This window comes from Peromyscus eremicus, chromosome 16_21 (genome assembly GCF_949786415.1).
Source record: "Peromyscus eremicus chromosome 16_21, PerEre_H2_v1, whole genome shotgun sequence".
NCBI classification, from domain to species: domain Eukaryota; kingdom Metazoa; phylum Chordata; class Mammalia; order Rodentia; family Cricetidae; genus Peromyscus; species Peromyscus eremicus.
This window is the reverse complement of record NC_081432.1, coordinates 24,101,984-24,126,514: the sequence shown is the minus strand read 5'-3', so window position 1 is coordinate 24,126,514 and position 24,531 is coordinate 24,101,984. Positions and strand designations below refer to the sequence as shown.

General features: G+C 47.3%; 1 protein-coding gene across 1 annotated transcript in view; it reads left to right on the top strand.

The window, feature by feature from the left end:
- Positions 1-3,250, top strand: part of Npffr1 (neuropeptide FF receptor 1) — a 32,689-nt gene extending 29,439 nt beyond the window's left edge. The window contains exon 6 of the mRNA XM_059243907.1: positions 2,374-3,250. Coding sequence (XP_059099890.1) covers positions 2,374-3,250 — 877 coding nt within the window. The remainder of the gene's footprint in view (positions 1-2,373) is intronic.
- The last annotated feature ends 21,281 nt before the right edge of the window (positions 3,251-24,531 follow it).

Below are 24,531 nucleotides of genomic sequence, written 5' to 3'. Positions count from 1 at the left end.
GGAGGCATTCTCGGAAGGAGACAATCCTCCTTTTTCTTGCTAGTTTTTTGGTTTTTTTGCTTGTTTGTTTTGAGACAAAGTGTCTATCAAGTAGCCCATCTTGAACTCTAGTCAAGAATGATCTTGAACTCCTGATCCTCTTTCCTCTGTTGTCCAAGTAGTTTTTGGGTTTGGTTTTTCCTTAGTCTTAAGCATTCAGAATGCCTCCAGAGTGGGGTGGTCTCAGCCCATCCTCATCACCCCCACAGAGGAGGGTTGATTATGGGCCCCATTTTTTATTTTTGTTTTTGTTTGTTTGTTTGTTTGGTGTGTGTGTGTGTGTGTGTGTGTGTGTGTGTGTGTGTGTGTGTGTGGATTTTTTAGAGACAGAGTTTTTCTGTGTAGCCCTGGCTGTCCTGGAACTCACTCTGTAGACCAAGTTGACCTCAAACTCAGAGATCTGCCTGCCTCTACTTCCTGAGTGCTGGGATTAAAGGCGTGCGCCACCACCGCCAGGCTATGGGCCCCATTTTTTAAGATAAGGAAACCGAGGTCCAGAAAGGTCTTTGAGCAACTGATTCTTCTAGATGTCCACTCCTGTGTGGACGTAAACCCACTCTAGGACACTTGTTGGACACCCACTTTCAAGTGCATACCTAAACCCACTCTAGGACACTTGTTGGACACCCACTTTCAAGTGCACACAGTTGAGCAACAGCCTTTGAACCTACTACGTCCTTCACCTCTGCCAGCAGCTCCCAACCCAGGCTACTCAGAAAAGAAGATGCTAAAACCCCATAACTCCTTCCCAGAATAATCACAGTGGAGAGGGTTTTCTTTTTATATATATTTTAGGAGAGTCCATGCAAAGCGAAGGTTTTACATCTACTGGTCTAAGTGGCACAGGGGAATGGACAAATTGGGGGTCCAAGATGGGTCTTTTACAAAGCCCTCTACGCGATGGCTGTGTGACCTTGTCCTAGTTGCTTCACGCCTTGGAGAACCTTTCCTCAGGTAAATTAAGGGTGTAAGGTGAAAGCAGGGTGGAAGGATTAGCAGTTCAAGGTCACCCTCTGTCACATGGGGCGTTTGAGGCCAGTCCAGGCTGGAAACCCTGTCTCAAAAATGATAAATAAACACACAGGGGTTTAGCAAGAGTTATCGCTGAGCGGATCTAACAAGGAAAGTCACGCTACACACTCGTGATTGTTGTAGCTGGACTGTGGTCACCCAAGAGGAGATCAGGATGAGAGCTTTATGAATCTGAAGTTTATATTGAGCACACAGACCTTGCTCGGGGCTCTCACCCCTGTGACTACAAGTCTAAAGAGGTGGCCTCGAATTGGGTGAGCCGGGGCGGGGGGGGGGGGGGGTATAAAGGTAAAAACCACAAGTTTGGTACATCCCGTTGATGTAGCTGTGATGGCTGTTAGCAGGCAGGACAGAATATGAACTTTGAATGAGAACAGGGCACCGTTGGGTCACCATGGTATTTCTGTTTGATCAGGGAGCCGAAAACCTCGAGGTTTCGGGAGCAGAACAATGCAGGTTAGCAAAAGTCCTGTAAGTACTGTACGTACTCACAGGCTGGCCTCAGTTGTAGCCCCAGATCCTGTCAGGATTTAGCAAATATGTTTTCCTCACTTCAGTATAATGGTTGAGATGACCCAGGGTTGGCCTGCCGCCGCCGACCTGCTCAGCTCCTTGGGTTTTCAGGGGAACACATAAACAGCTAGAAATTACATTTGTTACATTTGTGTCGAGCTGGTGCAGTGACTCAGTGGGTAGGGGTTGTTCCACCAAGCCTGTTGACCCGAGTTCAGTCCCTAAGACCACATGGTGGATGGAGAGAACTGACTGCTGCAAGTTGTCTTTTGTGTGGAGAGGGAAAGGGAAAGGAGGAGACAGGGAGAGGGAGAATTGAGCTCTAAATAAATGTTTTTAAAAAGTGTTTGTGTATTTACCTAGTCAGGCTTCCCAAGCACAGAATGTTCACCACAGACTGGCTGTGATGCCTGCTACCAGCTAACCCCTCCAGAAATAAAGATCCAAGCCTCTAGGGGGAAGCTGTTCTCTTCCTCCTCACCTAATAATCCAGCCTGGGCTCCAGAACGATTTAACTCAGTGAGTTGCCACCCGCGCAAATGACAAACCAATTTACTTGTAAATTAACCTGATTAGCGCCTGAGCTGTCACCGGATGCTTCCTTAAGTGTGGTGATGAATGTCAGGTATCTGCCAGCAGCACCGGATGCTGCCTCAAGTATGGTGATGAAAGCCAGGTGTCCTCTTCCAGCAGCCCCCAACCAGGTCAGCTCTGGCCCGCTGGGCCTCCCGAGACCCTTCCAAACCCCTCTGCCTCTCCTCCTCCCCCACCCCTACCCCCGGGCTGCAGGTTCCGCTGCATCGTGCACCCTTTTCGCGAGAAGCTGACTCTCCGGAAGGCGCTGCTCACCATCGCAGTGATCTGGGCGCTGGCGCTGCTCATCATGTGCCCCTCGGCGGTCACCCTGACCGTCACGCGCGAGGAACATCACTTCATGCTGGACGCTCGCAACCGCTCCTACCCGCTCTACTCGTGCTGGGAGGCCTGGCCGGAGAAGGGCATGCGGAAGGTCTACACCGCTGTGCTCTTTGCGCACATCTACCTGGCGCCACTGGCGCTCATCGTGGTGATGTACGCGCGCATCGCGCGCAAGCTGTGCCAGGCCCCGGGTCCAGCGCGCGACGCGGAGGAGGCGGTGGCCGAGGGTGGCCGCGCGTCGCGCCGCAGGGCCCGCGTGGTGCACATGCTGGTCATGGTGGCGCTCTTCTTCACCTTGTCCTGGCTGCCGCTCTGGGTGCTGCTGCTGCTCATCGACTACGGGCAGCTGAGCGAGCCGCAGCTGCACATGTTGTCCGTCTACGCCTTCCCCCTGGCACACTGGCTGGCCTTCTTCCACAGCAGCGCCAACCCCATCATCTACGGCTACTTCAACGAGAACTTCCGCCGCGGCTTCCAGGCTGCCTTCCGTGCACAGCTCTGCCGGCCACCCTGGGGAGCCCACATTCAAGCCTACTCCGAGCGGCCCGGCCGCCTCCTGCGCAGGCGGGTGGTGGTGGACGTGCAGCCCAGCGACTCGGGCCTGCCATCGGAGTCTGGCCCCAGCAGCGGGGTCCCAGGGCCTGGCCGCCTGCCGTTGCGCAATGGGCGTGTGGCCAACCAGGATGGGCCCCAGGGAGGACCTGGCTGCAACCATGTGCCCCTCACCATCCCAGCCTGGAACATCTGAGCTGGTCCAGAGAGAGCAGGTCCAGTGGGCCTTTGGCCGTGACCCTGACCGTGATGCCTGGACACAACAGCAGTATTAACAGAGGGTGTCATGATGTCATTGATAAAAAACGAGACAGTGGGTAGCTGCGCTGATGGCAAATAGAAGAGGGAGCTTCCAACCTTCCAAACCCCCTCTCCTCTGGAGCCATATTTGGATGAGTCTGTCTCGTCAAAACCTCGGAACCCTTCTCCTCAGAGGCACTGGGGCTCAGGGAGAGGTGGCAAGGTTTGGAAATCCCTCTTGACCCAGACTCCAGTGTGTCTGTCTCTGTGGTATCCGCATTTCCAGTGGTCTCCTCCCCAAGGCCTTCTGAGGCGGAGCTGAGGAAAATGTGTGGCCTTATCTAGGGAGCTGGGAAGAGGTGACCTCTGTGCTTACACAGAGACCTGGGATGGAGTCCCCTGTGTTGTGTTGCTGAAACAGCTCCCCTTGGCCCTTTCCGGGAAAAGTCCGTGCTCTCCTCCTGCCTGCGACTCCAGTGTGTGTTTTATTCTAAGAAGTGTCCAAGCCCATTCCCACTTCAGGATGTCACAACTGAGCAGCGGGAAGAAGAGCCCTGGGGAGCCTGTTTAAATTGCAGGACACTCTGGGTTGAGCCTAAGGGAGGCTCCCATCCTCCACCCCACCACCCAGAGCCAGGGAGAGCTTCCAGCAGGACCAACAGCCCACGGGCAGCAGGCAAGGGGAAGAAGCAGACGGCTCAGTGCCCACGCTCCCCTCTGGGACTGTCTTACTGGGCCAGTGAGCCTGATGCTTTTCTCCTGGCCTCTCTTCCTTGCCTAACGGGAAGGAGAAGTTGTTTGATTGGGGTAGGGGGAGCCCCTGAAGGACAAATAACAAACCCTTCCATAATATGTGACTCATGAACCCTAAAAGCAAAGGAGACCAGGAGAGGCCGCATGCACCCCAGCTCTCATCCAGTATACTTGCGATCACCTTGACAGGGTGATGCTTTTCCCCAGGAGCTAAGGAAATGGGTTGCCTCTGCTGATTTCTCCTGCAACTTCAATGATCTGCACTTAACCGGACACTTTCCCCTCACCTCCATTACCACAGTTGCTAGAAATTTAAGGGATAAAATAAGGAAACATTTCCAGGATCCAGGGCTCTAAGCTCTTAACGCACACTGACTGGCCATTCACTGTTCCCAGGTCCATCATAAGCAATGGCCACAGTGGCGGAAGAAACTGCCTCACGATTGTACATGTTCAAGCATGTCCCTGGACACTGGCATCTGAGTCATTGAATGTTCTTGCCATTTCACAGAGTGACTGAGGCCCAGTAGGGTCAGGGTCACAGGGCCACAGACAGCAGCATTTGGATAGGCAGGCTTGTCTTTGGGCAGCTTGAATCATATCCTGCCTTTCAGAGAAGGTGGGCATGGCAGGATCTCCGGAGAGCTAGAAACTCCCTGCCTGATGATGAAAGGGAACACCCATGGAATGAATCCAGATTGGAGTAGGGAGACGTCTCCATTGTGTTTGCCCTGTGACTTCTGGCCAGAGCTGTTCTGAATAAAAATTTATAACTGTATGCTTAGGAGGCTGCCAAGCTCCCTCATGACGCTGCCTGGTCCAGGAGTCCGGGAACGGTGGGTGAAGGCAGATAAAGTGTGGTGGCCTGAGCTGACACTCTGCATTCTTTGGTTGTTGTTTTCAAGACAGGGTATCTCTGTATAACAGCTCTGGCTGTTCTGGAACTTGCTTTGTAGACCAGGCTGGCTTTGAACTCAGAGATCCGCCTGCCTCTGCTTCCTGAGGGCTGAGATTAAAGGCATGAGCTGCCACCACCACCACCAGGCCGCTCTACACTCTGGCCGGTGTTGTATTAGTGTCACATGAACGACACAGTGGCCTGAGAATTGCTGGCTGTTTACTGGGAAGACTTGTGACTCTAGGCTCTAAAAATAGGCCAGACCAAGGGCCATGTCAACTCTGTCCCTGGGGCCCCTGGGAGCTGTGTGAGTTGCAGTCGGCTCTCTGCTCTGGGATGTTTCTCCTTCAGCATGGCCTCCCAGAGACAAAAATCACAGCCTCTCCTCAGCGATCGTGTCCACCAAGGCCTCTGCTTTATTTTCCCCAGACTCCCTGCTTTGAGGGTCCGTGGCTGCCCCAACAGCATGGTGTTCCATTGTTCTTGTCATTGCTTGGGTAAGAGCAGAGGCAGCACCTGCCTGCCCCACAGGACTTGGTCCATGTGCTAAACAGGCACAACTTGATGTTACAGAAAAGCCAGCAGGGTGTGCATGCACAGAGCTTGTTCGTTTGTGCATGTGTTAAAATACACCCGGTGTAGAGCTTTCCCCAGCGCACAGTTCAGTGGCGTTGAGCAGTCGTGCTGCGGTGGAACTGTCCGCTCTTTGCAGCACTGTATTATCCTAAATGGAAACTGTGTACCCATTGACACCAACTCCCCATCCCTAATTGCCCAGCTCCTAAGTAGCCGCCATTCTTCCTCTCTGAACTTGACAATTCTGTGGTTCCCTACAAGTGAAACCACTCAGTGTTTTTCCTTCTGGGACTTTTATGTCAAGTAACACCTTTCAAGGTTCATCCCTGTTGTCACATGGGTCAGCATTTCCTTCCTTGTGCGGCCAGCTACTATTCCATTGTATGTCTGTCTGGCATCTTGCTTCTCCATCAGTGTGTTCTTGTTGCTGCCCCAGCTATTACATGTATGCATGGGGAGGGTGTTAGGTAATGAAACGAGGCCCTGAACATAGTGTGAGCCCCAAGGACAGAGACTCCAACACTTCTCTCAACCTGTCATTTCGCAGTGACAGAGCGGAGGACAGCTGAGATCACTCTCCCCCCCCTGTGCTCAACCCAGCTGCATTGAGCTTCCTTCCTCTGTGTTCCTTCTTGGCTAGAGTAGGGAAAATGTTGTATGTTCTGTTCACAGGATGTTTGTATGACCTTGTTTATAGGTTGTAGCTTTGTCTCATGAGATCTCTGTCCTGACAGACACTTGACACACGAGTGAATCTTATGTGACTATAGTACACTCAAGGACGACCTCTCTGGAGCAGCCATGTTCCATCTGAGACCTGTTAGGTCTCCTGAGGTGACTGGCCCTTTTATGGGTGGAAAGTTTGGAGATGAACAGAGCCTGTGATGGGGAAGAGAGCCAGAGGCCTGTGGACATGGAGAACCCTACCCAGAGGGGCTCTTTGGAGGGACGCCGTGTCCTTCAGTACCTTGTGCCACAAGAGTCTCCAAGCAGGTCTCAATGGATGAATGGGCTCTTGACTTCCCCAAGACCACGCGAGCACACCTGACCAATGTGAGCGAAGGCGGTGTCTACCGGGGCCCACAAACCACAGACTGGCCAGCCTTGGGCCGCCAACTTTCTCTAGGGGCCTGGAGGATTCATGGGCTGATTTGGGTTGGAATGGAAGGTGGAACCAGCAAAGGAAGCCAGGAGCGCCCTATCATTAACCTACTGTGCATTCATCCCAAGTCCAGGTGCGAGCCAAGTCCGGGCCTGGAAGGATAAAGCATCGCTATTCGGTTCTGGACCTCTTTGTGTCCTTTTCCTTAGCTCACCTCTCCGAGTGCCACTGAGAAAAGATAGATGAGAACGAGGTGACCAGCAGCTTCATCACAAGCAAACAATGTTGAAGCAAAACAGATTCCTTGTTGAGTAACCCAATTATTGTTGGCTGCTTCTTTCTTTACAAACACGCCCCTGCATAAGCGTGGTGGAAATTTCACAAAACATAGATAAGCAAAGGAAAGGGGGAAAGTGCTTCAACTGTATGGGAGACTCACATTTGGTTTGTGAGCATAGATATGTACATATTTAAATTTTTGCAGCACCCTTATGGAGGGATAACATATGCTAAAATTCACCCTTCTGCTGTGAACATTTGATGGGTCTCAGCAATTGTATATTTGTTTCACCAAAGATGCTTCATCCTTCCAAAACACTCCCTAATGTCAATGTATGCCCTTCTCCTCCGATCCCAGAAAACCAGCCACCTGGTTTCAGAATGTGGTGTATACAGTGTATGTGGACCTCGTTTTGAGTGTGTCTGCTTTCATTTGGCAGGATGACGTTGAGGTTTGCTCACATCACGGCATTTCTTAGATTGTTCCTTTTTGTTGTGGAGTAATACTCCATTGTGGTGTGTGTAGTGACACAGTCTATCTGTTCATCAGATGACTGTTATTTGGATTGTTGACTATCATGAGGGACGCTGTTGCGGTAATTCCTATACAAGCCCTTCCCTGCGCACGTTTTCAGTTCTCTTGGTGAATAGGGAGTGAAGGTGCTGGGATGTGCAGTGAGTATACACTTCTGTCTGCTAGCGGTGGTACACTATTATTTTCTGTCCTCATCAACAGTGTCCATGAGTTGCCATTGTTCTGTGTTTTTGCCAACACTTAGGATTATTGTTCTTTTTAAAGTTCTCCTGATGACTGGTGATGTTGGGTATCTTTTTATGTGCCTATTGACAATCCTTATAGCTTTTGTTTTAACCAACTACTGTGTAAGTTCCTTGTTGTAACAAAATACCTGACCAATAAGAAGTATAATTAAGATGGGTAGGGACAAGACCTGGAGAGAAGGAGGGCTCAGGGACTAAGAGAGCTTGCTGCTCTCTGGAGGACGTGAGTTTGAGTTTCAGCACTCACGTTAGGTGGTAGCTCTTTTTTATCTATCTATCTATCTATCTATCTATCTATCTATCTATCTATTTATTTATTATGTACACAGAAGAGGGCACCAGATCTCATTACAGATGGTTGTGAGCCACCATGTGGGTGCTGGGAATTGAACTCAGGACCTCTGGAAGAGCAGCCAGTGTTCTTAACCTCTAAGCCATCTCTCCAGCCCCAGGTGGTAGCTCTTGTAACTGCAGTCCCAGAGGACCCAATGCCCTCTTCAGACCTCGATGGGAACCATATGTACATACACACATGTACATACATAAAACAAAATAAATTATTTTTAAAACTGGGGGGAAAAAAACCTGACCAAGGCAGCTAAAGGAAAGGAAAGGATGTCCTGGCTCACAGTTTGCAGATGTAGTTCAAGTATGGTGGGGAGGTGTGGCAGAGGAGTGGTCCAGCTATGGTGACAGGACCATGAGGCTGCTGGTCACATTGCATTTGCAGCCGGGAAACAGAGCAAAGGTGAGTGCTGGTGTGTGGCTTGCATTCTCCTTTTCCCTTTTTATTTAGTCTGAGACCCCAGTCTGTGGATGGTGCCACCTCCATGTGGGCTGGGTCCTTCCTCCTCAGTTCAGTCTCTCTGGAAACATCCTCACAGGCACTCCTAGAGGTGTGTCTACCAGGTGATTCCAGATCTAGTCAGGTTGACAAAGAAGGTTAATCTTCACGATTATTATTATATTGGTTTCTAAGACACTCATTTCACTAGGTAGCCGAGGCTGGCCTTGAACTCACTAAATTGCACAGGCTGGGATTCCAGGCCTATCATCAAGAACAGCTTTATTCAGCCTCAAATTCTAGCACTCAGGAGGCAGAGGCAGGTGGATCTCTGTGAGTTTGAGGCCAGCCTGGTCTGCATAGTAAATTCCAGGCCAGCCAAGGCTATATATATAGTGAGACCACGTCTAAAATAAAATAAATGAGTTTATGCAAAATAAAAGGCTAGTTGGGGGGGCGCGTTGGAAATGGCCTCTCCAAGGAGGTAACATTTGAAAAGAGATCTGAATTGAGAGAAGAAGCTAGGTGGCCCAGCATGGAAAGACAGAGCCAGCCAGAGCAAGCAGCATGTGGGAAGGCCATGAGACAGGAGAGAGGTAGAAGAATATGGGGCTCACATATAGCAAAACGCCACTGACTCTTAGCAATTACGTTTCTGGTCAACTCAAAACATTTCTTCTGTGCCGGTTAAATTGCAGGCATGGGCCAGTGAGAAGGCTTGCTGGGTAAAAGGGTTTGTTACACACACATCCGATGACCTGAGTTCAATTTCTGCAGCTGCCCTAGAAGGAGATGAGTGATTCCACAAAGTTGTCCTCTGACCTCCACAAGTACACTGTTGTACACATGCACCTAAACACACACACACACACACACACACACACACACACACACACACACACACACACCATGCATGCCCACATGCCTGCCTGCACGCTAGGCATCGCACCAAGTGTCCTTTGTCTGTTGTTCTGACAATGGAACACAAGCCGAGACTCAAGTCCTGGTCTTTTCTCCCCCTGGTTGCAGTGACCTATCTTTCCTACATTTGAGAAACTGAGGTCCAGAACTAAGCCAAGAGGCTTGATGGAGGTTTCCTATCATCCTAAAAATAAACCCAGCCAGCCACAGGCTCCGGGCTGCTGCTTTGGTCCCAGGCCACATTTCCATCACATTCAAAGGCTTCCAAAGATCTGAGATGGAAGGAACTTCAACAGCCCAAGGTACAAATACAGCCTGATCCAACACCGCGTCAAGCCCCCGGGGGAGTCCCAGCTCCCTTGCCCTGTGGGCACGGAAGGAACGAAGTCTCCTGGCCTGGCTGTCACATCCTGTCCCACTGTTTGTGTTCCCTTGCTAACTGCCGTGGCCTGGTCTTCAAATCTGGCCACCAACAAATGTTGCTGTTGTCATGTACAAGCAACAAAATAAATATAGGTGGAAAAACCCAAGCTTAGTGATTTGGAGAAGGCAGTTTATCTGTGGCGTGGCCAGTGGAAGTATTAAATCATCTTGTGTTTGAGGGGTGTTTGCTGCCCGCTCCCCTCAGGTCCCCTCCTGTCTTCCCTTCTGTGTAGAGGTCGGAGCAGGGCAAACACTGAGAAGCCTTCATGCTGTTCTGGCTCCCGGGGAAGGACCCCTTGTTCGTCCGGTGGTCCTTGAAGCGCTCACGCAATCGGCATAATCACCTCCTTTATGTTCTCCTTCCCAGGTCTTTGGAAAAGGACCGTGGTGCCTCTGCCATCATCTGCAGAAAATACCCTCGTTGTGAGAGGGTTTGAGGGCCTTGTTTTTTCAGTTCCATGTCTCCGGTGGTTTCTCTCCTTTTGTATCTTCATCATGGAAGAAAAAAAAAAAGTTTTCAGGCCAAACAGCCAGCCCCTTCAAGAAGATGGCGAATAGGCGATGGTCTCTCTAAGACAACAACTGCAGGACGCCCGTTTTGACGGACCGAAGTGAGTGGTGTGGCGGTGTGGACCTTGCGGCACAGTCCACATAGCACCTAAGAGGAGAAACCCAAAGAAAACGGCAGACTTTGTAGACTGCTGTGCAGTGAGTTTATTTTTTATTTTTTTAATTTTTCTTTTTGAGATTAGAAAAAGGGGGTGGGGGGGTGGTGATACACACATTTAATCCCAGCACCTAGGAGGCCGAGGCAGGCAATTTAAAAGTATACGTATGTGTTGTCTGTGGAGCATGTGGACATGTGAGTACAGCTGCTCACTGATGCTAGAAGAAGCTACTGGATTTCCTGGAGCTGCTGGAGGGGGTGCTGGGAACTGAACTCGAGTCCTCTGCAAGAATAATAGGTACTCTTAGCCGGACGGTGGTGGCACAAGCCTTTAATTTCAGAACTCCAGAGGCAGAGGCAGGCGGATCTCTGTGAGTTCGAGGCCAGCCTGGTCTACAGAGTGAGTTCCAGGCCAGCCAGGGCTACACAGAGAAACCCTGTCTCAAACAAACAAACAAACAAACAAACAAACAAACAGAGTAGTAGGTAATTAACTGTAGAGCTGCCTCTCCAGCCTGTCTTGGTTTTTAGACAGGGTCCCATTTAGTCTAGGCTTGTCTCAAACTTGCTGTATAGCTGAGGATGACTTGAACCCCTGATCCTCCTGCCTTCACCTCTCCAACAATGGGATGGTAAGTGAGCACCACCACTCCTGACTTCAGGCAAAGTTTTATTTTTAAATACTTTTAATATTTTTCTTTTATTATTTATGTATATAAGTGTCTTATGAGTATACCATGTATGTGTAGGTGATGGGGGAGGCCAGAAGAGAGAGTGGGATCCCCATCCCAACAGCTGGAGTTAGTGGCAGTTGTGAGGTTCCTGATGTGGGTTACTAGGAATTGAACTCATGTCCTCCGGAAGAACAGCAGGTGTTCTTAACCACTGAGCCCCTAGGCAATGTTTTAAATAATCTTTGCAGTATTCATGGTGTCTAATGATATAGCAGGAACACTAGGAAGTCAAGACCTTCTTGAAATCAAGAAGCCTTGACTAGATGCTAGAGTTCTTGAGAGGGGAATCTAATGTACTCAGAGAGGATGATAAACTGTGGGAGACGGCAGAGCCAGAGCAAGGCTCAAACTCAGAACATGCCCCCTAGCTCATTCGAAGGACTGTGAATCCTAAGGTCATGCAGAACCCAGGTCTGAATCCCTATGCCACCATGTATTCTGAAAACACATTTCCTTGCCTTTGATATTTGATTGTGCCACCACACCTGGCTAGCAGGAGTTCTTCACACTACACCAAATCACCTGAGTAATTACCTATTCATGAGAAGACAGGTGTAGTGGTTTGAATGAGACTGGCCCCCAAAGGCTCATGTATTTGAAAGCTTAGTCACAAGTTAGTGGAACTGTTTGGGAAGGATTAGAAGGGGTGGCTTTTTGGAGGAAGTTTGTCACTGGAGGTGGGCTTTGAGGTTTCAAAAGCCCACGCCAAGTCCAGTCTCTCTCTCTCTCTCTCTCTCTCTCTCTCTCTCTCTCTCTCTCTCTCTCTCTCTCCTGCTATCTCTCTGTCTCTGTCTCTCTCTGTCTGTTTCTGTCTCTCTCTGTGTGTCTGTCTCTCTCTCTCTCTCTCTCTCTCTCTCTCTCTCTCTCTCTCTCTCTCTCTCTCTGCCTGCTGCCTGGGGATCAGGATGTAAAACTCTCAACTTCTGCTCCAGCTCCATGTCCTTCTGCTTCCCACCATGATGATCATGGACTAAAACCTCTAAAACTAAAAGCAAGCTCCCAGTTAAATTCTTTTCTTTGTAAGAGTTGCCTTGGCCATGGTGTCTCTTCACAGCAATAGAACAATAACTAAGATAACAGGACAGCTTAGATAAAAATTCTAGCAGGGTCCATTCAAAACTTAGTACCTGTTGAGTATTGGGGGAAGGATCATAAACTTCTCTACTTTCCAGTGGCAAAGACAGAAGAGGAAAAAAAAATCACAGTATGGTACAATCCTTCCTGTAGTGGGGTCCCGTATGATTGGTCAAAGAGGTTAGGGGACAGCTTGAGAGGTATCAGAAATGGATTCCCAGAAAGGGTCTAAAATTAGTCTAAAGGGCTGAGCTAGACGAGCGCATGGAGAGGAGGGTGTGGAGCAGGGGGTGAAAGTTCACAGCAGCAGCAGCAGCGGGACAGTGGACTGTGGTGATGGAGCTCACAGTCACTCGAGGAGGAGGCATCTGCAGGATCCAGATGAGAACTAAGGAGATGGCTGAGGCGATGGGAATGAGGAAGGGAAGTACAAAAGGCCTGGGAGAGATGGATTCAGTACGCCCTGAACTGGCCAGCTGGGGAGGGTGGCATTGGTGGTACTTTCAGTCACTTGTGACAGGAGCCAAAGGCTTATTGGACTAAGGGAGCATGCAATGCAAATGCATCCAACTGGCTGATGTATGGATTCAAGAAGTCAGGCTGTGTCCACACCTCTGCCGTCTGCGGTACCCATGTCACCCTGGCTGTTAGAACACAGGCCTACCCCTTTGAAGACAGTGGTCACTTTTGAAAGGCCATGTCCTACAGCCTGGCCATATCAGGACATGTCTCCCCGCAGCTCTCCACAGGACAAAGAATTACGAAGCTATCTGTGTGGTGGCCTGGCGTTGACTCTCTGCTCTATGGTCCTAACACGTACCTGGCTCCTCTGTGCTCCCTGTCACATATGCCGAGTCACATATACTAAATCATGTGATGAGAAACTTCCTGCCAGCTTCCCCCACCCCAACTTAGACAACTCCGCTATTTCCTGTGTTAGGGAGGTGCCTTGAGGATTTGCTCTGAAGAAGCTTCTCTGGCTCTTCCCACGATCCCTCTCTTATTCTCGCTCTTAATGAAGCTCTTCTCCAGGTTTTAAAGTTTAACCCTCTCCTTCCCTTGAAGGCCATTTTGTCATCTTTTGTATATTGTAGCCTTTTCTGACTAATACTTTCTTCCTCCCACCTCAAGGCCGAGTCATGGCCGGGAGGACTTTTAATAAACTTCATGTCTGAAGGGAATTGTTTGTCATCTTTCTTTTCCTAGAATGACCCCTGCTCCTTGATTATTAGTTTGTCATATTTAACAACAGTCATGTCAGAAGCGTGTATTTGCTCGTGTGTGTGCACGCAGAGAGAGAGAGAGAGAGAGAGAGAGAGAGAGAGAGGCAGGCAGAGCAAATGAATGTAAACACGTCCCTCTTGTCACGACTTTCCCGAAGAGTGGGAAGCAGCCTGGCCCCGTTGGTCCTGATGGAGCTGGGTACCCATTCTGAAGCCAACCTCTCATCAAGGGAATGCCATGATATATATTCCTTTCTAGAAGAGGCCCTCCCTTCTTCACCTTTGGGTCATGGTCAATCAAGGATGGGAGAACAGGACTGATTTAGCCAAACCAAGGCTCCTCCTGGAGTCCTCCGTCACACCCAGCCTCTGAACTGTTCATCTGGGGAAGGGGGAGGCAAGCTGTGGAGAACACATATGAGCATCATCAAGGCTCCTTCACTTTGCATCTTCACTGTCGATGTTCCTGACGTTACCCACAGGCTCCTCTTCTCCAGGGTGAACGGTCATGGTTAGTAAAATTCCACAGCCACGCCCAAGTGAAAAAGAGAAGACCTCTTCCAGCATGGCTCCCACGGAAGCAAGAGAAGCTTTCCCAGAAGCCTCTCTCCCAACTCCCTTTATATCACTTTGAGTCACATAACCACAACCAAACCAGACATTAGCAAGAGGAACAGGGACATCGTGATTAAACTAGACTAATCAGGACTGTCCCCTGGGGTTGGCACCGACTTCCCAGAAGCACAAGGATGTGTGTGCGGGGGCAGGTGGATGCAGGGCTGAAGACCAACAGTCCTGTTAGGAAGGAGGCGGGGGGGGGGGGGGGGACGGGACGGGACGGTGAATGGGTGTTGGATAGGGCTACCGGAATGAACCCAGAGAAACCCCCAGGTCTGCTGCATGAGCAGGTACAAGTTTGCCCAGGCAGAAGATTTAAAGGAGAGATGGTGAGTGCACTCTTAGACTTATAAACAATGAGATGCTCATGAGCCCCCCCAACAGGGAAGCCAGCTGTGTACAGGGGTGACTGTCCCCTTCTAAAAACCGCTGCAGCTTCTAACTTGCACATGTCTTGGTTTAGCTCTTCCCTCTCGAGCACTCCTCCGATCCCTCCGTGGACACCTCTTCTCATGGCCTTCCAGAATTCAGGGGCTCTTCAGGATTCTGTCTCCTGCCCTCTGCCCTTCTCATTCTGTGCTGTTCCTATAGGTCAGTGGTTCTCAACCTGTGGGTGGTGACCCCTTTGGGGGTAAAATACCCCATTCACAGCGGTCGCCTAAGACCATCAGAAAACACAGATATTTATATTACGATTCATAACAGTAGCAAAATTACAGTTATGAAGTAGCAATGAAAAGGGTTTTGTGGTTGGGGGTCAGCACAACATGAGGGACTGTATTAAAGAGTTGTGGCATTAGGAAGGGTGAGAACCTCTGGTCTAGGTGGCCTTACCTTCTTCAGCTCCCACTGCCAAGGCAATGGCTCCAGTCTTTCTTTTCTGAGTTCCACACCCATTTCTAACTGTCTAGCTTGGGACTTTGGCCGTCCACATGCTTTGCTCGCTATAAAACCCTGGCCATAGTCACTGGTAATCCTGGATAATTTTCCGTTTTATACTAATGGACTATATTTAAAAAGGCAACTTGAAGTTGCCTTGTCTGGCTCTATTGCTGTCTGGAGTCTATTGTGTCTCTTGCATGCTCCCCTGTATTTATGGGAGTATGTGTGTACGTGAGCATGTATGTATGAGAGGTGGGGAGAGCTACCCATGTAGAATAGCTTTCTTGGACCCAGTGTGGTGTCCTGTGACTTTTTAAATCTCCTCAGTTGGAAGGCAGAGGCAGGCGGACCTCTAAGAGTTTTAGGCCAGCCTAGTCTACATGGTAAACTTCAGGCCAACTCTGTCTCAAACAACAACAAACAGCTTTCTCAAGGGCCTGTCAAAAGTCTCCACGATTGTGTTGTTTCCCGGCATTCACGCTTGTGCCTGTGACAGCAGTGTGCGTTCGTCAGTGTCCTGCAGTATCTCCTGCACATGAATATACTTCTCTGCTCCTTTGACATTGAACCTGATTGTGTGAATGGAAAGTGGGCAGTTGTCAATATGACGGGAAGCATTAAGAGTCACTGTGTACCTGCTTGTGGAGGTGCACGCCTTTAATCCTAGCACTATGGAGGCAGAGGCAGGTGGAGCTCTATGAATTTGGGGCCAACTAAGGCTACAAAGTGAGACTCTGTATACATATACACACATACATACAAAAATATTACAATATATACAGTACACATAATCTATACACTATATATTGTATATATTACACTATAATATACATATATGTATATGACATATGCATTTGTACATGTATTATATGTGTGTATATGTATATATTCATATACATAATATATACAATTACATATTGTAAAATATACAATTATATACAAAAATATACAATATATTATTTGTATAATATATTATACAAATATATGTATAATATATTATACACTGTATTATATATTACAATATATACAATATAATATATGCAAATATATTTTATAATTTGTATGTATTTTGTATATATAATGTATTTTGTATATATAATGTCTTCTGTGTATATAATATATATAGTGCATATAATATATGCACAATGTAATAATTATACTTATATGTACTCTGAGAGAAAGATGAGCACTGTTGTTTCTGCAACAGTCAAGAGTATGGTGAGTTTAGTGGGAGGAAAATTGTCTGTTACAAGAACAGCGTATCTCTTATAACATTTTCCTTAAAAACGGACTAATATGGGCTGTGGATGTAGCTTGGTTGCTGAAGAGTTTGTCTAACATGCACAAAGCCCTCCATGCTGCAAACCAAAACACAAATGGGAGCGGTGATGCACATCTGTGATCTCATCGCTTGAGAGCGGTGGTGCACATCTGTGATCTCATCCCTTGAGAGCGGTGGTGCACATCTGTGATCTCATCCCTTGAGAGCGGTGGTGCACATCTGTGATCTCATCGCTTGAGAGCGGTGGTACACATCTGTGATCTCATCCCTTGGGAGCGGTGGTACACATCTGTGATCTCATCCCTTGGGAGCGGTGGTGCACATCTGTGATCTCATCCCTTGGGAGCGGTGGTGCACATCTGTGATCTCATCCCTTGGGAGCGGTGGTGCACATCTGTGATCTCATCCCTTGGGAGCGGTGGTGCACATCTGTGATCTCATCCCTTGGGAGCGGTGGTGCACATCTGTGATCTCATCCCTTGGGAGCGGTGGTGCACATCTGTGATCTCATCCCTTGGGAGCGGTGGTGCACATCTGTGATCTCATCCCTTGAGAGCGGTGGTGCACATCTGTGATCTTGTCCCATGAGAAATGGAGTGGGAGGATCAGAATTTCAAGGTCCTTCTCTGACACATAACAAGTTCACAGCCAGCCTGGGTTCCAGGAGATCTTGGTTCCAAAAAACTTTAAATTAATTTTTTTAAAAGGGACAAAATAAAATAGACTGATTGAGTAACAGTATCAGGAACAAAACATTGCATCATTCGTTTTGGGACTGCTGGTGAGTCCTTCAGCCACTTGGAAATCAGACTAATCACCACGTTGCTTTCAATTGAAGGCAAGGCTATTTTACTATTTTACTTCTTGGCTGCTTTTAGATGCATGTGACAAGATTTATTTATTTATTTTTGACACAGTATCTCTTTATATAGCCCTGGCTGGCCTAGGACTCACAGAGATCTGCCTGCCTCTCCCTCCCGAGTGCTGGGCCACCATGCTGGCCAGGATTCTTTCTATAAGCAAGAAATGAGCTTGAAAAAGAACTGGGGACGGGAAGAGAGAGAATCCTGGGGTCTGTGGTCAAGAGATTGAACTGTTGCTTGTCTATGACAAAGAAAGACTGGAAATTGAGAAAAGCATTGAGTAAGGAAATTGAGTAAGCAGCATGAATGACTAGGTAAAAGTTAGTCTTGGGACAGACCCATGGAGAAAATAATTTAGGAAATTTAGATCTTTCCTTAGTAATTATGTCTGGAGAGAACGGAATTACAGATACGATGGCTGGCAAGTGGGGCTGCCTGGAACCACGGAGGCTATCTATCCACGGTCTCAAGAGTGTTGCACAATTGACAGGCACTGGCCTGGGTGAAAGGGCACCATGGCTGTTGAAAAACAAGCTTTGTGTTCTCAAGTCTCTGTGGGCAGGAAAAAGGCTAACAACAACTCAGCTCCCAAGGATTTTCCAGAGACAGCCAGGGTGCATGGTTGAAATAAAAAGACCCTTCAGGATGGGAAAGCCAAGAGCCTTGAAAAAAAAAATGATACCAGGGGGCAGCTGAGGGGAGACAGAATGGTCGATGCTTCCTACACCCCACACAACTACAAGCCCCAGATTCAGGGGTGGTTGGGTGCCACCTCCTCCTTCAGTATATGAAGGTCAGTGTATTCTGAGTGTTGTTTGTTTGTTTATGAGACTAGGTCTTATGTAGCTCAGGCTGGCCTCAGCTCAGGAAGCAGCAGAGGATAACCTTGAACTTCTGATCCCCCTGCTTCTACCTCCTAAGTGCTGGGAGGTGCTGGCCTATAGGCATGCACTACCAAGTCTGGCACTCAATCTTTGTTCAAAAACTGCACATTAGGACTAGATAGAGTACAGAGCACTTGCTGGTTTCTACGTTCCTAAGTTTCATCGTTAGAGAAACATATTTACGTATGGTGCTCGTAGCCGGAGCTGTAGCAAATTCACTCTCGGGAGTAAGGGGGAGATGAATATATGTGGTTAAGAATTTAATGATAGAAAATACTGTACCCAGTGTCTGCTTCTTTCTTTGCATACATGCTTGCCTATGTGTAGTACCCCTTTAAGAACCAAATTTCCACACACACTGACATCAGACAACATCACAGGGCTTTGTTGATAACATAGAAGCAGAAACGACATAATATGTACATATATAAAAATGTTTACATATAAATGGTATATGGTAGAGAGATTGCATATATATATATATACACACACACACCATTTTCTTATTTTTTTTTTAACATTTTTAATGACTTCTTTATTCTTCTTTTGTGCACATTGGTGTTTGGCCTGCATGTATGTCTGTGTGAGGGTGTCAGATCTTGGAGTTACAGTTGTGCACTGCTGTTGTGAACTGGGAAGTGAGCCTAGGTCCTCTGGAAGAGCAACCAGTGCTCTCAACCTCTAAGCCACCTCTCCAGTGCAACCCTCCACCCCTTATTATTGTTTTGACCCTCCTACCTCAGCCTCCCCAGGGCTGGAATTACAATCTTGATAAATCTATAATCTTGTATACATGTATATATATACATATATTAGCAAAAGCTTGAGGCACTTGCGCTTCAGTAAAAGGCTCTCATTATTCATTATGGTATCTTTCAGGCTTATGCATGCTGCACCATGTGTCAGAATTTCACTTTTGTCTGGGCCATCAGCCTGTTTTAGTCGAGATACTTTTGATTTTACGAAACAGAAATCCTCAAATGGGGGCTGGAGAGATGGCTCAGTGGTTAAGAGCCCTGGCTGTTCTTCCAGAGGTCCTATGTTCAATTCCCAGCAACCACATGGTGGCTCACAACCACTTCTAGTAGAATCTGATACCCTCTTCTGGCATAAAGTTGTATATGCAGATAGAGCACTCATCTACCTAAAATAAATAAATAAATCTTTAAAAAAAAGAAAAGAATTAAAAAAAAAAAAAAAAGAAATCCTCAAATGAACCCAAGTTTTACCATTAAAACTGCAAGGAATTTATTATGTAATGGAATGAGCCATTCAGAAGCCAAGCAGAGCCAGGGCTGGTTAAGTCAGCAGCTCCAAGACATCATCGTGGGACTTGGGTTGGTGTCCCATCATTGTTGTTGATCTCTTTGTATTGGCTTGGCTCCCAGGCTGATGTCTCATGGGACTCTGCAGAGTTAGCCACTTGTACTCATCAGTTTTTGCTGGATTAGGCTATGACAATAACCCCCAGATCTCTGTGGCTAGAAACAAGCATTTAGAAGTATATCTGCCTTTTAAGATAGGGAAAGATGTTAGCAATCTCCCATTCATTCCAGTAAACAGAATTATGTAATATTTACAAGTTACTGTAGTTGTTAGGGTCAGAGCCAGGGTCCTGATTTAAGAGACAAAGTAATACTTAGTAAAAGACAAAGGAGCCAGGCATGGTGGAGCACACCTTTAATCCCAGTACTCTGGAGGCAGAGGCAGATGGACCTCTGAATTCCAGGCTAGCCTGGTGTACATAGCAAGTTCTAGGCCAGCCAGGGCTACATGATGAGACCCTGTGTCACCTGTCCCCTACCCCTCTAACCCTGCTCCCCCCCCCAAAAAAAAGAAAGAATGAATGAATGAAGAAAAAGGAGATTTATTCAATGTTACCACACCGGAGAGAGGAAGAGGACTCCGCCCCCTCCCCCAGTCCATCTTCTGGATCCTGACATCACTCGGATTTAAGTAGAAGGCAAGAAGCATGTACAGCTAAACAGTCCTGGTCTTGCCCATCATCAGTAGCTCTGCTCCGACCAAGGCACTCTGACAAGTTCCCAGAACCGTATGACACCTGTTTCCCAGAGACAAGATCCCCTGGCTGTACCAGGCTTCAGGCTCTTCTTCTCTCAGCATGCCACCCTGGGGGAATTCCAGATTTGGAGGGCCATTATTTTAAAGTCTGATAAGCAACAGGCAGGACACAAATGACTCTTTAGACTATCTCCATTCCTCCTGGGACAGTTGCATGGCTTGAAAAGAAGAAACCGCTCACAACTATGACTCACTTAGCTCATTTTCAACTCCTTCCTTGAAGGTGGAGGAGGGGCTGGGTGCCCTGAAGTCAACCTGCACAGGGAACAGTCCTCAGTGTGATCTAGTAGGAAAGGGAAGATAAGGCTTCCGGCACCCTCCATTTCCACCAACCATCCAAGCTCTAAGCTCCTTAAAGAATTTCTTCTTTTCTTGATTGAAAGGGTGTCGTCACACTATAGCCCAGGCTGGCCTCAAACTCACTCTGTAGCCCAGGTTCTGCCTCTGCCTCCTGAATTCAGGGACAGAATTTCTTTTTAAAGCAATTCAGAGTCAGGCCTACTAGAGCAGGCTTGTTATCACAGCTGTTCTGGAGCCAGAGGCCAGATGATGGAAAGGCCAAGGCCTGCCTTAGCTACAAAATGAGTGGAAGGTTTGAAGGGCTGTAGTAGGCCCGAACATGGCAAACATGGTCCTGGCTTCTTGCCCTCCTCCATTCCCTCTTCCTTGCTAAACTGTTAGATTACATTCTAGCCACTAAGATCTGTTCCCTTTTTAAGGCACTTCCTCCACCTGAGGAAGGCAGGTCCAGCTATCAAAGCATTGAAGTCCGGCAATCAAAAGTCTCCTTTTGGCTGTCCTAATTAGCATACCGAATCAAAACAAACCAACTCATCCTAACACAGGGGTTCCCTTTTCCCTTTATAAACCACCATTTGCCTACAGGCCACATCTGTCTCCTCTCTATTCAGAGGCAGTCTTTTGTCCCTCTAGGACAAATATCCCTTGTTCCTTTTCCTTTCTCCCCTGTCCTCTGTCTCTACTCTTTGCCTCTTATTCCCTGCCCTTTGTCCCTCTGGGGCACATAAAGCTCTTTTGCATAAATGGAAGTTTCTTTTTTTTTTTTTTTTTTTTTTTTTTTTTTTGGTTTTTCGAGACAGGGTTTCTCTGCGTAGCTTTGCGCCTTTCCTGGAACTCACTTGGTAGCCCAGGCTGGCCTCGAACTCACAGAGATCCGCCTGGCTCTGCCTCCCGAGTGCTGGGATTAAAGGCGTGCGCCACCACCGCCCGGCCTAAATGGAAGTTTCTATCCCGCCAGCAACTCCCAAACATCTGGCAGCTGCTTCCCTAATTACCACACAGAAGCTTATATTAATTATAAATGCTTGCCCAGGCCAGTAGCTCAGGCTTATTACTAACTAGCTCTTACACTTAAATTAACCCATAATTCTTATCTATGTTTAGCCACGTGGCTTGGTAACTTTTCTCAATATAACATTCTCATCTTGCCTCCTCTGTGTCTGGCTAGCAACTCTCTGACTCCACCTTTCCTCTTCCCACCATCCTTAGTTTGGTTGCCCCACCTATAATTCCTGCCTGGTTACTGGCCAATCAGCGTTTTATTAAACCAATTCAAGTGACAAATCTTTACAGTGTACAAGAGGGTTATTCCACAGCATTTCCCCCTTTTTGTCCAATTAAAAAGGAAGGTTTTAACATAGTAAGATTATATACAACAAAACAGTTATCAAATAAGAATTACAGTTACAATATTTAGTCTATTTACATTTGACAAAATCAGAGAAAACATTTAATTATCCATCCTATCTTGGTGAGTCCAAAGTTTTATATCTAATGAACTTTTTTTTTTTTTTTTTTGAGACAGAGTTTCTCTGTGTAGCTTTGCGCCTTTCCTGGATCTTGCTCTGTAGACCAGGCTGGCCTCGAACTCACAGAGATCGGCCTGGCTCTGCCTCCTGAGTGCTGGGATTAAAGGCGTGTACCACTGCCACCTGGCTTGCTTTCTCAGGTTTTATGGGGAAATTCTTGCCAAACATTTGGGCATCATATGTAAATGGAAGTTTCTGTCCTTCCAAAAACTCCCAAATACCTGGCAGCTGCTTTCCAAATTACCACACAGGGGCTTATATTAATTATAAATGCTTGGCTGGTAGCTCAGACTTATTACTAACTAGTTCTTACACTTAAATTAACTCATAATTCTTATCTATGTTTAGCCACATGGCTTGGTACCTTTTCTCAATACAACATTCTCATCTTGCTTCCTCTGCATCTGGCTGGTGACTCTCTGACTCCACCTTCCGCTTCCCATCATCCTTAGTTTGGTTGCCCCGCCTATAATTCCTGCCTGGCTACTGGCTAGTCAGTGTTTTATTAAAGCAATTTGAGTGACAAATCTTTACAGTGTACAAGAGGATTATTCCACAGCACTTTTGTGCTGAGAACTTGGTCTTGGTGTCCTGTGCAATTCTGGTTCTTTCAAGGTCAATCTGAGTAACTCAGTGAGACCCTATCTCAAAATAAAAAGTTAGAAGATACTGGGTCCTGGAATTGTGCAAATAATGGAGAACAGACTGCCGAAGTCTATGAACCAGAAGCAACTTTACCAAAAAACACCATGGGAAATAAAAAACTAACTTCTAACTAGTTAGGACCACAGAGTTATTCAGTTCTGTGACCCTGATGAGGGGCTATAAGCATATTTTTATAGCCAAAGGTGATACACAGGGCAGAGTGCATATTGGGATTTACGGCCTCTTGGGAATGCATTCCTAGGGTGAGGGTCTACAGCTCCTATGGAGTGCACTCTTGGTGTCATGATTTACAACCCCTGATTACAGGGTGTTAGTTCAAGATGTTTATGTAGTCTGGATCTGTTCTGCTTCCCTGTATCTGGGAGAATGTAGGGCAAAGGGTCAGGCAGCTTGTTTTTAAGGCCATTATGAGGCTATAGGCATACAATTTTTCATATTCCTGGCCTCTTCAAAGAGGGTTGGGGATAAAACTTGGTGCTAAAACACTTGTCTGACATGAATGAAGCCCTAGATTCTCTTAGCAGAACTACAAAGACAAACAAAAACTAAATAACCCCAATTTGGATCAGGTAATTTTTCCCACTAAAAACCTCTCATAGATGATGACTACTTTTCCTCTTGCCTATGTGAGTGTGCCTGTGCCTGTGCCTGTGTGCCTGTGTGTGTCTGTGTGTGTGTGTGTGTTTGTGTGTCTGTGTATGTATGCCTGTGTGAATGTGCCTATGTATATCTATGTGTATGTGTGTGCATGTGTACCTGTGTGCGTGTGTATGTGTGTATGACTGTGTCTCTGTGTACATGTGTTCCTCTGTGTATGTGTATGTGCTTGTGTGAGTGTGCCTGTGTGTTTGTCTGTGTGTTTGTCTGTGTGTGTGTGTCTGTGTATATGCCTATGTGTATCTGTGTGTGTGCTTGTGTGTGTGTGTGTGTGTGTGTGTGTGTGTTTGGAGGTCAGAGTTTGATGTCAGGTGTTTTCCTCAATTACTTTTCCATCCTTATTTTTTGAGACAGGGTCTCTTGATAAACCCAGACATCACTGATTTCTCTAGATGGGTTGGCTACCAAGCCTCAGGCATCTCTAGTCTTTGCCTCCCAGCACTTAGATTACTGGTACATGCCCCACACCTGACTTTTTATTATAGGTGCTGGGGATCTGAACTCAGGTCCTCTTGCTTGTGTGCTAAGAACTGCACTGACTGATACATCTCTCTACCTCCTGCTTTTTTCTTTTGACAAGGTCTGGTGTACCCCAGGCTGTCTTCCTGCTTCAAACCTGCTATAAAACAAGAATGACCTTGAATTCCTTATCCTTCTGTCTCCATCTCCTGAGTGCTAAGATTATAGGAAAATGCTTCCAAGCCTGGTTTTATGTGGTCCTGGGGACTGAACCCCAGGCTTTATTGTATTCTAGGCAAGCACTCTACCAATTGAGCTCTATCTCCAACCTAATTTTCTAAATTAAAAGAAAAATCATTATTTTTATCTTATAGGTATGGATGTTTTGTCTGCATGTTTGTCTGTGCTTGTGTGCATGAGGCCCATTGAGGCCTTAAGAGGGCATCAAATCCCTTGAAATTATAGTGACAGATGGTTGTGAGCCAGCATGGGGGTGCTGGTAATTGAACCTGTATCCTCTGGAAGAACCTGTGTTCTTATCTACTGAGCCATCTCCCCTGCCCCCAGCCTAGCTTTGTAAAGAAGTATATTTATTTTCCAGTAGAAGGCAGAGGTAGGCAGATCTCTGAGTTCCAGGCTAGCCTGACCTACAGAGCAAGTTTTAGGATAGCCAGAGAGACACAGGGAAACCGTGTCTGGAAAAAGAAAAAAAAAAAATGTGCATGAGTGATTGACCTGCATATATGTATGTATACTCACTGCATGGGTCCTGGTGACCCCAGAGGCCATAACACGGCACTA